Source organism: Rhipicephalus microplus, unplaced genomic scaffold (assembly GCF_043290135.1).
Source record: "Rhipicephalus microplus isolate Deutch F79 unplaced genomic scaffold, USDA_Rmic scaffold_12, whole genome shotgun sequence".
Lineage (NCBI taxonomy): Eukaryota > Metazoa > Arthropoda > Arachnida > Ixodida > Ixodidae > Rhipicephalus > Rhipicephalus microplus.
This window is the reverse complement of record NW_027464585.1, coordinates 23,360,512-23,374,224: the sequence shown is the minus strand read 5'-3', so window position 1 is coordinate 23,374,224 and position 13,713 is coordinate 23,360,512. Positions and strand designations below refer to the sequence as shown.

At 42.4% G+C, this 13,713-nt stretch overlaps 1 protein-coding gene across 3 annotated transcripts in view; it reads left to right on the top strand.

Moving 5' to 3' along the window:
- The window catches only part of KrT95D (phosphofurin acidic cluster sorting protein KrT95D), a 296,804-nt gene that overhangs the window by 149,386 nt on the left and 133,705 nt on the right, over positions 1 to 13,713 (top strand). For all 3 annotated transcript variants that reach the window (XM_075882410.1, XM_037418020.2, XM_037418021.2), the window contains one exon: positions 13,051 to 13,405. In XM_075882410.1, coding sequence (XP_075738525.1) covers positions 13,051 to 13,405 — 355 coding nt within the window. The remainder of the gene's footprint in view (positions 1 to 13,050; positions 13,406 to 13,713) is intronic.

Sequence of the window (13,713 nt, the reverse complement as noted above, 5' to 3'; positions counted from 1 at the left end):
GGGCCCATATAAATTTGGAGTGGGGCTTCACGGCAAAGCAGATTTTTTCTGGATAGGTGCTTTCAGGGTTTAGCACCACTATACTGTAGTGAAAACACTTTTACAGGTGATTACGTGCGATTTAGGATACACTCATTCGTTCATGTCGAATATTTCGAAATATTCTATAACTTAAATTCGAATCGAATCAAAGCGAATTCGAATATTATACTGTTCATTCGAATATTCAAAGCATTGGAATATTCACACAAGCCTAATAAAAGCCATTTTCAGAGCAGCTAATAAGAGAGCCAGAAGAGTGACAAACATTAGTCCTCGCCGGGTGTCAGTCGAGGCATTGAATGTCACGGGTGGGCCCCTGTCTGCGACAAAGCACAGAAAGTGTTAATTGAACCGAAATACTCAGATGGGCTTGACCCTAACTTTAAAACCAAAATAATATGTTTTATATGCAACGCTCGTCACTAATAATCGTTGAGAAGTGCCCTCGCATGCAGAACTTTCAAATGACACAAGCATCTCGAGTTTCCAAATTTGGTGTCGGCAAGGGAGGAAGTGCTGTGCCAACTGCGTCATTCTGTGCCAATCTGACCCGCTGTGGCAAGCTGTGCCTAAACGGAACGTGCGACGCCAAGTTTAGCCAAGTCCTATCATCGGCCTAGCAACATGCATTGGAATCACAAATGATGCAGTCGCATTGATATCTCTTGTTGTATTGTTGTAAAAGTAATGCCGCACTCGCTCATTTCTTTCTATTTTTGTTATTACACTATTATATGTGTAGCACTGCCTTGCGCAAACCGCGCCTGAATGACTGGGAACAATGTAGATAATCTTAGAACTTTCCAGTGAGATTACAAGCTCATTATAGGTGGCCTTTAGCGATAAGTTGGAATCATTGATGGCATCATGACACGCCTCTTTGCTTGGCAGATTATTGACAGCCGATGCTCTGTGTTTGCTGTTTGCGTGTATTGCTTCCGGAGTGACACTTGGTTTTTAGGTATAGGTTCATCCAAATAAGTTTACTCATAAAAATAGTGACTACTGCTTTCGTCAATGTCATGACCCTGGGACATTTCAAAGTAAGGCTGACAGCTGTTTCGGATCCGATATTACGTAACTCTACAAAATGCTGATATAAGTCGAAAAGCATCGCCACTCCAGAGAGAAACGCTGTTGGCACTCAATTTGTTCCTGTCCAGAGCGCAACACATGAACGGAGCTATGAGCCGTGCGCTTATGCTTGCCTAGATTGCGCGCATGCCAGTGATCGAGACAACGCCCTTGAAATCAAAGTTCACAGCTGCTGCTCAAGTGAATCTCGCCCTCCCTTCCCCCCCCCCCCCCCCTACACACGTGGCGGGATGCTATTGCATGCGCCGTTGGAGCGAAGAAGTTCGGCCGCCTCGTCTCATCGAATCTCTCAGCAACGCTTATCGCCCCCGCTCGCGCGATCTTACCTGCGGGAAAAACATATGGTGTGCGGGGGACGTTACCAACTTGAGGTTTATGCAGAACATGGCAGCGGTGACAAAAACCCGTCGAGTGTCTATACATTCATTTCCTAACGCAATAAAACACTTTGCACGCCATTGCCTAGCAGAGAGCCTATTGAAATCCGTCAATATTGATGCCGTGGCTCCAGTCCCTACCAACAGCGACATGTGAATGTGTACTTGAATGACGACAGGTATACGCAAGACCTTCGGGCTTGTTGACGCAACTTGCATGAAAAGAGCTGTGGCAGCATGGGAGTTTATGTCTTGAACTGGGTGAACTCATGGACAGCTGCTTGTTCTTTACAACCAACTACCATGAAATGCCCTTTGATATTGCAAAAAACGGCATTTCTTCTTCTTTGCTGGACATTTTCTTGAAGTCCCCAAATGTCCCAACTTGCCACAGCGAACACAGAGACCTACTTGAGGCTTGGGTGCAAGCTTTTGTACCTGCGGGCAGCAAATCAGTCTTCTACTATACGTGCTGACGAGCCCGTGCAGCAGTCTTGGATGCGACCGGTCAGCTGATTCGAACTCAGCGCCGACGAAGCTACTTGCCCACCATCTTGCACCGCTGCAACGTGTTAGATGCTGCCGTCGTAACCGTAGCGCCCTTTAATTTGTTTACGAACTAGAAGTAGCGGTTGCAAATCTCAAAGGTACAGTTGACAAACGATCGCAGAATGATCACCTTGAAAATCTATCCCGCAGGAATGACTTATCATTTATGGCTTGAATGAACCAACCAATAAAACTTCCGAAACGTTGCTGGCTTCTGTGACAAACATGCTATCCTGCAAGGTTGCAATTCAATGCGATGATGACATTGAATGCTGCCACAGACTCGATACACGAGGAAGTTGAAAAAGGTGCCCTGTAATCTTTAAGGGGGCAGACTGGTCTTTGGTACCAAAAAGTGACAAAAAAAATGGATTTTTTGAAACTGATTTATATTTGGTTTCTTCAAGTATTTTTCTATATTTTTTGAAAATTTTCACACACCAGGAATAGGTAATTTTTTTGTAATGTCATTCTAACTGTCCAGATTCTCAGTGCTGTTAAAATGCAGAACCTGCAAAAAATGGGGAACCGACTTCAAGTATTCTTTATAATTTGCCAGCACCTGTGTTTGAAGCTATGCTACGAATTTACAAGAACCTTTATGAGGATTGCAAAACATGCGCACCATGATTCTTGCTTTTTGAAGAAGCTGTGTGTCTTCAGTTTTTTTCATTTTTCTCAAAAAAGTAAATTTACGACTGTTCAGTTTTGAGGCCTCAATATCTCTGCAGCTACAACAATAATTCTTTTTGCAATGGAAACCTGTATGTGTGTAGAATGCAAGTATGGGAGCAGAATTTAGAGCACAAGCCTTTTTAATTAATTACTCATCAAAATTGTTACTCAATTCCAACTGCTTTTGAAAATGGATAGCTCATTTTGCTGTAAAATATCCAAGAAAGGCCTAAAAACAAAAAACTCTTGCATAATTTCACTCTATAGTCATTAGTCTATGTTGGCATATTCCCCGCCGCGGTGGTCTAGTGGCTAAGGTACTCCGCTGCTGACCCGCAGGTCGCGGGTTCGAATCCCGGCTGCGGCGGCTGCATTTCTGATGGAGGCGGAAATGGTGTAGGCTCGTGTGCTCAGATTTGGGCGCACGTTAAAGAACCCCAGGTGGTCGAAATCTCCGGAGCCCTCCACTACGGCGTCTCTTATAATCATATGGTGGTTTTGGGATGTTAAACCCCACATATCAATCAATGTTGGCATATTTTAAATATAAATTTTAATTTAGAGCTTTTTTTTCTATGGCAGCCTTAAACAATAGGGGGTGAACTTAAGTTATCTTAAGGAACAAGATGAGTTACAGGAAAAATAACTAAATATTTGAAATCAGCAGAAAAAACTGCGAAATCCTTTGCAGTTTGATCAAGACCACTGAAGAAATAAACAAAAAAAATGTCTAAGACCAGTCTGCCCCCTTAAGTTGGTGGATTTCAGAACTAAGCTTGAAGTTCTCGAGAACATTAGATAGCTGAGAAGAACCACCATATAAATTAACGAAGATTTTTCTGCATGCATACGGCAAATCTGCAAAAACTTAAGGGATCATTCAGTCGGTAACCGTAAATGAGCATCTATATACAGATTACAATGTGATCCCTTGATACTCGACAGCGTTCACAAAACACTTATTCAGACACCCCGTGCCTGAATAAGGGGCACAGAGCAACTCAATATTGAACAATAACTAACCCTTTTGAACATGAATGCTCACAGTCTGCTTGACAAGGTTCAGGATTTTAATTGACTAGCAGAGTGTCACCACCCCTCAGTTATTTCTGTTTTGAAACATGGCTAAACAACGCAATATCAGATTCCCAATTCTTGCCGCCGGCTTATTAGGTCGTAAGAAATGACAGACAATTCAGCAAAGATGGTGTTGTTGCTAATTTTATTAGGAAAGGCATCAAATTTTCAGGGCTGCCTGAACGTCCAAATACTGAGTCTGTTTGGTATCGCATAAGACTTTCTGGTTTTGTGATGGTGATTGGTGCTGTTTATCGTCCACCTTGTTATGAAAATGTATCGTCGCATATTACAGAGTACATAGCTCGCAACTGAAGTAGTAGTTATACAATGCTGCTTGTGTTGATTGGGACTTGCTAACTTCAACAGGCTGTGAAAAGGCAATGTGTGACTCCCTGATTAACATGACTTTTTCTTTTGACCTAATGCAAGTGGCTTAACGTCCAACCAGAGATATCTCTGTTTTCGACCTTGTGTTCATTAACGAAGAACTGCTGCAATGTGGCTTTGAGTGTGACATTATAGATGGTTTATCGTATCACAAAGGTGTGCTGCTGCAACTAAATGTGACCCATAAATAAACCTTGTAAGCCGAAGTTCTACACCGTTACTGATTTCACTCATGCTAACAATTGTGCAATTGTAGAATTGTTAGAATCCTCGTTCAGTAACTTTCAAACAGTGAATCATGCAATCTTGATGCATTGTCAGACGTTTTATAATTTCATGTGCATGTTTGTGACACAGTTCGTCCCTTAAGATGTGTAAAACGTAACCTGAAGCATCCTTGGCATGTGACATAATTAATCTTACACGGTGCATTAAAGGGTCATGATATGTTCTCAAAAAATTTTAAACAAGGTGTGTTTTCAGAATCTTGACAGTCAATTCAACACTATACCTCGACTCGTTTGATTGTCTGTGCTCAATGAATACATAAAAAAGCGCGATTTCGGTTTCCCAGCTCACGTTCCCGTCAACTGTGCAGCTGACGTCACTTTAAGACAACTAATCAAGTCTCTCTGTCGTCGACAAAACATGGCGACGCACCGACGTTTTTGAGCATTAGTTCACCGTGGTTCATAGCATCATAGTGTTTGGCGCCGTCACCACCATTCGACTTTCCCGAACTACAGCGTCATCTGCTTGAGGGGAGTCGGCTCAAGAACAAGGCAGCGGCAGCGGTGACGGTGGCGATGAAGCCTGCGCCCTGCAAGCACTCGTATCGAGACCACGTGGCAGAACCTTCAGTTGCGAAAGCCCCTGCCACGAGTTTCCACTCTCTATGCCCGTACTATCGGGGGACATCGTGGTTGATAGCTCGAAGCTGGACAACTTGTGAGAACGAGCGTTGTTTGCACTTGACAAGTTGTACGTGCGGCACTGTCTTACGACACACACGGTTGACGTAGCGAGGACTAAAGGCTGGACACACAGTGCAATTCAGTGTCTGATCCGGCGTGCGACCCTGCAGGCGGCGTACGATGATTCACGACACATGGGGTGAACGAGCCATCAGCGCTCAGGCTCCACCGACGCACGGCATCTCAGCTTGCACACTCAAAAGACATCGTATCCTCTTACAAAATAAGCAACCTCACACAGTCATGGTTTGTTGCCGAATAACATTGCTAACAAAGCTATGCCTTTGCGAGTGACAAACATCGCCACAGCCCACATTCATTCTCAACTCCGAGCGTAGGCCTAGCTAGGCCGACATTTTTGGTCGCGCCGCTCACTTTCCAAAGTGAGTTCATTGTCGAGCACTTCTTTTTGCCAACACGATAAAAACTTGTACACTTATATATAATGCTTTACCCGTGCAACTAGTTTTGTCGACGGCCTCGATCTAAAGAGCAAAGGTAGGAACGAAGCTGGCCGGTTCACCGATACGGCCGGGGCCACTGTTTGTTTACCTGCGAAATGGCCTTCTATCACGGCTCAATATCTCATTGGTAGTTCTGAAACGGATATTGCTTTGTAGAAGTACCACACTTCAAGCATCAATTTAATCAATCATCAGTTATTTACCATTACAAACAGTTCATTCAACATTTTGCATGCCGCCGCCGACGATATGCACAAATACTGGGGCGATCAGCGCTATCGAAGCGGTGAGAAAAAAAAAAGCTTATGAGCTTATGATGGGCGCCCACCAGTAGCACCCCTTGTCACGCTCCCCCGCTGCCCTGTGGCTGCCAGACCGGTGCAGTTGCCGCGCGGCTGCATTCAGCAAGTTGGATGCTTGCTCGATACATCAATCATTTTAATTGCACAGCATACAACTCAAAGCGCAAAAATTGCTGTATTATTTTTTTCTTTTCTAGGTTTCTATATATTATTACTTTGGAGCAATATAAAGCTAGCGCTGTGTTTTTAACTTTTCTCAATGTGACGTTTCATTGATGTCGCATATTAGTGCCTATAGCGGCCGATAGTCGCACATGGTCGCTAGCGATCCCCAAAAAACTGCAACTTCTTACGGTCGTCATTAATTACAGAACTGATATTGTGCCAAATTATTTAGGAATTGGTATGTCTAATTACTATTAAATCAGGGAAAATTGAAACCCGGAAGCTTCAATTTTCATTTCACAACCCCTTTAAGCTCTCACGTAAACGTAACCGTCTCTATCCATTCCTTTTTTCACTAAAGTCAGAGCTAAGGACGAAAATGACAGAATCGAAATACTTTTGTTACAACAGGGCGCTAACAATGTTCATGAAGGCAAACCCATCAAAATTTTGAAAATCAATACTTTCCTTTTCTGATGACTCTATAGCATTCATTATCAACGATCGAACTTGCACTGATCCTGTCGCCATTCCTGAAGGCTTCAACTTATACTTTCACTTTGTCTTACGCAAAGATGATAGTTCTCGTTTTCCTTTTAGACATAGTTTGAAACACGCTTTGCCGGATCTCGAGGTAACTCACACTGGGATTCATAACCTGTTGCTAAAAATTGATACGGCTAAAAACGCAGGACCTGATGCCATACCCAACATGTTCTTGAAGAGATGCTCAGAATAAAATTGCTATTTTACAATGATATTCAATAAATCTCTGGAGACCGCAACTGTTCCCAGAGCTTTAAAAATTGCCAGCATCGCTTTAATATATATAATTTGGGGATAAGCAGCTTATAGTAAATTATGGACCAATATCTCTTATTTCGACTTGCTGTAAGCTTTTTAAACTCATTATTCACAAACATATTGTACCAAAAATAACATTCCACAATCTTCTCTCACATAGCCAGCACGGCTTTCACTCTGTTTTTTTCACCGTCACGCAACTCATTGAGTTCATTCACGACATAGCTTCTGCACTCAATAGTCATGATCAGCTAGACACCATTTTAATAGACCACTCGAAAACTTTTGACATGGTCGGTCATGAAAAGCTTCTATGTAAACTTGGAGCAGTATCAAAAGGGTCCAAATCGATAGACTGCATCACTGACTATTTACTCTTAAGATTTTGATTTGTTACTTTTAATTACACACATTCTTCATCGGTAACAGTCACATCTGAAGTGTCTCAGGGTCCAGTGCTGGGGTCTCTGTTATTTTTAGTTTTAATTAATGTTGTAGTTTGTGTTATCATTAATAACACCAATGCTAAATTATGCCTATGTGGAGATAACTGTGTCCTTTACTGCACTGTTTCTGACAGTAGTAACCAGCAAGCATTAAACAAGGTATCTTCTACAAGTGACAATCAATTTTACCAAGACAGTCACCATGACTTTCGCTGACAAAAAGAAGTCACTGAGTTGCTCTTACGATACCAATGTTGAGTGAAATCACTAAGTTGTCCCAAGTTAGTGACATTAAATATGTGGGTGTCATTTTTTCACATAACTTAAAATGGCATGCCCATATCAACCATATCTCTGCTAAAGCACTTGGATAATTTGGTTACATAAAGCGAACTTTAAAAATGCAACGTTAGAATGTAAGCTGACTGCTCCCGAATCACTTGTTCATTTGATTCTAAAATATGCTTCAACTGTATGGTCTCCTCACCTGACGTGTGGCATAATGCAGCCCGCTAATACACGTGTCACTAAGCACACCCATTGACTAAACATTATTTCTTACAGGACACATTTTGACAGTTTTAAATTTTCATTTCTTCCATTCACTGTAGAAATCTAGAACAATTTGGATGCTTCGTTTCATGCATCGACTCATGAGGAGTTCGCTGAGAAACTTCATAACTCCATCTAGCTTTAAGCTGTTCTTGCATTGTCTTGGCGGTTGTTCTTTTTCTGTGTTCCTAGGAATACGTGTACTTGCAGCTAATGAGAAGTTTTGTTGCAAAGCTATGTAAGCATATCATTTCTTCTTGATTATATAATCATAGGGTTTCTTTTTTGTTGTTCTTTCTCTTTACTAAAACATGTACCCACTCCTTCCATGTCTCAAAACCAATACAGCAATATTTATGTAGTGCGAGCCAAGTAGCCTCTCATTTTCTTTGAACGCTGTATGCACTTTTCATAGCACCTTCCAGCCCCATGCAACTTCTTGCCCTTTTTGTAGCATTGGTCTGCCCATTAAAATAGCAACTTGATTTGGTCACGTATTTAGCCATCATAGGTAAGTCCAAACTTCAATGACACCGCCTCTTCCTTCAACGCGATGATGAAGTTGAGAAATGTTGTGCCTTGCAGTTGTTTGCGATTTCGTAGAGGTGCCGCTCTGCTAACACCTTTGCCGTCTCGGCAAAAAGCTCGTACTTAAATTCGAGCAACGTGCCGTACTTTATCGTTATCGCCGCCGCATCAGTCGATACTATGCCAAAGCCTGACACCGTCGGTTTACTGGCGTTGTGCGTACTATTTTGAACACCTTACGCTTTAAGCTGCTCCTGTGCTGTGATGTATTTTTTGCATTGTCCATTGATGCTGAATGCACCAAGAAGTGCTGACGGACGTCACCTATTCTCCCAGCCACTTCAGCCGACCACTTCTGATAAACCTTAAAATCTTTTCTCAAAAAATGCCACAGAATGGGAGGCATGCTGGGGACGTGGAGGAAGGAAGGGAGGTTGGCGAAAAGGGCCGCCATGTGTGCAGGAGGTGGCTTTGTCACGTATATATCTCGGAAGTGCTTGTGAAGCATGGATTTGAAAGAAACTGGAGACGGGCATGTGGTAAGACAAACACTCTTTATCACACCAAACAAAATGGCAAACAGTAATCTGACACTCAGAATTCATTCTCGAAAAAGTGACATGGACACAACAATAGACTATCCAAGGAAACCATAACTAACTTTGATCCAAGACAAGTTCAGTCCTAAACCTGAAATTGAAATTGGCTAAGTGCGTAGGACTAATTTACCATCATCGGCACATACTACCATCTACAATAAAAAGGTTACCTTATGATGCACTTTTTAATTCTCATCTAAGTTACTGCTTCCTGGTGTGGAATAAAACTACAGCCCTTAACATGTCCAAACTGAGCATGTTACAAAAACATGGTTAGAGTGATTTCAAATGCTTCCTAATTAGAACACACCACCCATCTTTTCAAACAGTATCGAATCGTTCAAATATCAGATCGTTATACTTTCAAATTGCTGTACTGCTATAAAAAAGCAGCACTCGGAAAATCAGACACATTTCTTCAACTCCCGAACCTTAAAAAAAAAAAGAAGTTACTTATCACGTCTGATATCTACCACCTTGGCACATTGAGTTCTCACGCACGCACTGTGGAACGCAACGCATCCGACACGCCGTCCCAACAACATTAAATTATTTCAAAATGCAAGGAACAGATATTTTATTCCACACAAAAAAAGAAATTAGAGGGCTGTTTACGTACCTATTCAAACTTGCTTTATGTAACAATGGAACATACACGTGTTTAGCAAGTTGTTTTTCTTTCGTTATTCATATACTCTGCATATATGTCTATGTCTATCATACATAGGTGCATATTTGTATTCAATTGCACATTATACTTTGTAACGTATACTTGAAGTGTTTAGCATCTTTTTTTTTTTATTCTTTGAGATCAAACACTGTACCCTTTGGTTTCACCACCTATGTGTGGCTGGGGCTTTGTCAAGCTGTCATTGGACAGCTTTTTTCCCGGCCACCTTTTTTCACCGCAAATGTTTGCTTTTTTGGTGCAAATAATGTTCTTTGATTGATTGATTAAGTAAAAGCAGCTGGTGCGTGCCGTAACCTGCGGTAGGCTGAGCAATGGGAAGGCACATAGAGTGACGACTTTTAGACTGAGCTTTGGTGAAACTGACGGGAGACTGCCCTCTCCTGAGTTTGTTGCAGGTGGTTTTATGGGGGGTAAAGAAGAGTGACTGGCCGGCGTGAAGTGGGTCACATGACCTATCTGGCCACACCGTGTAAACGGGCAGGGTGGAGGCCTAGCTCCACCCAATGGCGTTGTAAGGCAAACTTAACTACACTGATGTCCTTGCATCACACCAGGAGTCACATGACACAAGCAAAACCTTTTCAATTAAGTACAAAAGCTGGGGTACTCTGGCATTGCCATGTCGTGGGACCTAGTATCACCCAGCATTGTCAAAGAAGAGCTGTGAGAAAATGGAGCAGTCGACGCGCTTGACGGAACCAAGGAAGATGCTGGGCTATTCAGGATAGGCGTCCTCTCTGCCCCTGTCTCTTTTAGATGCGAAACAGCTCTTTGATTAGCCTGTGTAACGCAGTCTTTCTGTATGAACGCGCCACGTGTGTTGGCGCAGTGCCAAGTAGGTCACACTGCTGCTGTTCGGTGACATCATGCTCTTCTCGCAGTGCGCGCTGGTGTCACTCTCTCCCTCGCTTGTCGTGCGCTCGCCGAGGCGCCTGCAGCTGCTGCCTCGTCTGTTCGCCTGCAACACCTGCCGCGACCGCCTTTCCTTACTCTTTCGACTTGTCGTTTCACGCGCAATAAACTTGATGCGCACCTAACATACGCATTGAAATATGTTTGTAAGTATCAGATACAAGATTTATGCCAGCCATCGCTTCAAACGAATCTTCCAGCGCTCACGGCAGCACCCGCATTAGCGCCATTCAACCCATGACGCCAACCATGCGCAACACTGCTGCTTTGGATCCCATCAGGGTTCCCCTCAGGGAGATGGTCCAAGCTTTTTTTTTTCTCAGTTCCTTCTTCTTTCTTTTGGTGCTGCTGGTATTGTAGACTAATTGTTGTCATTTTTGTAGATAAAGACAAAAAAAAAAGAAGGCAAAAGAACTGTATCATTAGAATGGCAAATTTGGACAAGTTGATGTGCTTTCATAAATGAGTACTAATGTGACAAAAATAAAGACAAGAAAGAAAAGACAAACTACAGCACCAACTGACAATTAAATTTTTATTCGTTGTTTTGATAGAATGGAAACCTTGCATTTTCAGAGACCAGCGCTCACAGGAGATTATGAAGATGTTCTGCATGTCACTGGAAGGTGAAGTTTGTATCAGTCAGCCTTTGTTAGCACTATGAGATGCACAAGTGTCATGCCTTACGGATAGCTTGCGTCACGTTTTATGTTTCATCAGTTACATAGGCTTTATATATTTTTTTCTTTTGTCACCTTGTGCATGCACAACCGTTGTTTGTTTTCAGATGCTATTTATTTCATTTTACAAAATAATAATTTAGTGGCAAGTCAGCGCTGTATTCTGTCTTTCCTTTCTCATCCTCGTTTTTGTCGTGCTAGTATTTTTTGAATATATAAGAGAACAGTCATTGAAGGTGAGGCTCTTCACATTATGTAGAATAGATATAGCCTGGTTCATTCCAGTCGAGAACTTGGGCCAAACAACAATGTGGCTGTAGTGTAGGTCTTTGCGAACATGCATAAAAAGAAACGCAAGAACAGGTAAAGTGTACACCCTCCAGTCATCACTACCAACAAGCGCGCACCTCAGGATTCATAGCAGTTTGTGAATCCTGTATGGGCTGATATTTATGCTTATTGTTCAGCACTGATGTCATAGCTGTGCCAAGAGGTCAAACCTGGTATATCATGCTATAATTTGTCAAAAGTCATTTAGTTCAGATATGTGGATATGGTTCAGTTATGGCACCTATGAGCCACATAAATGTGCCTAGTGGGTGCCAAACCTGATTTGCACACCTGTGAATGGTGATGGTTGGATGGCACGCACTGTACCATTGCCAGCACTTGTGTTTCATTTGATGCTGATAGAACCTGGTAGAATCCTGGCCATGACCTGATGAGGGCAAATAGCAAAAAATTGCTCACTTTGATTTAGGAGCATCATAACGAAGTCTAGATTATAAAAATTATGGTGCAGCTCTCTATTACACTCTGTCTGAATATAAAATTTTGGTCTGGGCACCTAAAATAAACCCTAGTACTGACAATGTAGAAGATGTAGAAACACTGAGACAAGAAGTGGACGCACTGGACAAGCACTGATCTCCAACTTGTAATTTTATTGACATAAATGCATTATATAGGCATGTGTGGGAATACTTACAAAGAAAACAAGTTGCACTGACAATGATACAGTGTAAAAAAAACCAACCTCCTGTGTTATTCTATATTGTGTGTTATCAGTACGAAAAACCAACTAGCCCAGTATGAATCAACCAGCTAGTATGAGCGAAGTAAACCCCAAATTTAGTTTAATTTAAAATCTGTACAGACATCCAGAACAGTTTCTTTAAAGAACTCTGAGGAAGAAGTGAATGAAGTATACATATAAAGGCTCATTTTTTGTTTGTTAGACACAATGTTAATGAGATCTAACTGACAGTCATGCTCAGGAAATTGGAGAAGATGCTATTAGAACTAATTGGCCTCACCATGGTGGTCTAGTGGCTAAGGTACCCAGCTACTGACCCGCAAATCGCGGGATCGAATCATGGCTGCGGCGGCTGCTATTTCGATGGAGGCGAAAATGCTATAGACTTGTGTACTAAGAGTTGGGGGCACGTTAAAAAAACCCCAGGTGGTCGAAATTTCCACAGCCTTCCACTACGGCATCTCTGGTGGTTTTGAGACGTTAAACCCCACATATCAATCATTATTAAAAGTAATTGTAATGTAGACTCAAAAAAAGACTTGCCCATGGCAAGTTATCTTTTTGTCCACTTTTCTTCACATTTATATTACAATTGCTTGTAGTAACATCCCCTATACTTTTCTTGGCATGATTGTCTATTGGTTCTCACTGAGGGAGTAATGTGTTGATTATTTCTCGCGTATCTCAATCAGGCAGCCGGGGTGCAGCGTGTGCTGGAACAGTTGTCGCGCCTCCTGCCGCCCGAAGAGTCTGCGCTGCCCGAGAAGCTGATTCTGGCCGAAGCGCCGCTGCCGCGTCCACTGCCTGCACTGCCCGTACTGGTCCTGGGCAGTGACGACCTGCGCGCTGCCTTCGGGGCTCTCATAGGTCGTTTGCAAAAGTTCTGCCACTGCAATGCGCGGCCCCCCGGCACAATTCGTGTCGGGGTCCTTGGTTCGGAGACCTTCCTCTCTGCACTGGTGCGCCTCTATGTCGAGCAGCTGTCGGCGAAACCACCTGAGTGGCAGGCCTACCTGCGCTTCTTCCCCATGCCTGCCACCTCCTCTGGTCAGTGGAGTTGTCACTTATTGTCACAGTGATTTTCTGGATGTTTGCATTGTCACATGATAATATTTGTACTGTAAAATCTTAATATAGCAATCTTTATAATAATGTATTTTTTTTTTACATTTACAACTTTTTCGAAAATCCTCCTCCGAGTGTCCATTGGTTTAATACAATAATATTTCACTACTACGTATTTTAGAATACCAGAAGCTTTGGAATTGCGTATTGAATTTTATCCCTCTTATATCTCCACAACACTTCTAAGTAACAAAAAGCAATTCTAAAAAGTTGCTTGCGGCTGTGAAAAT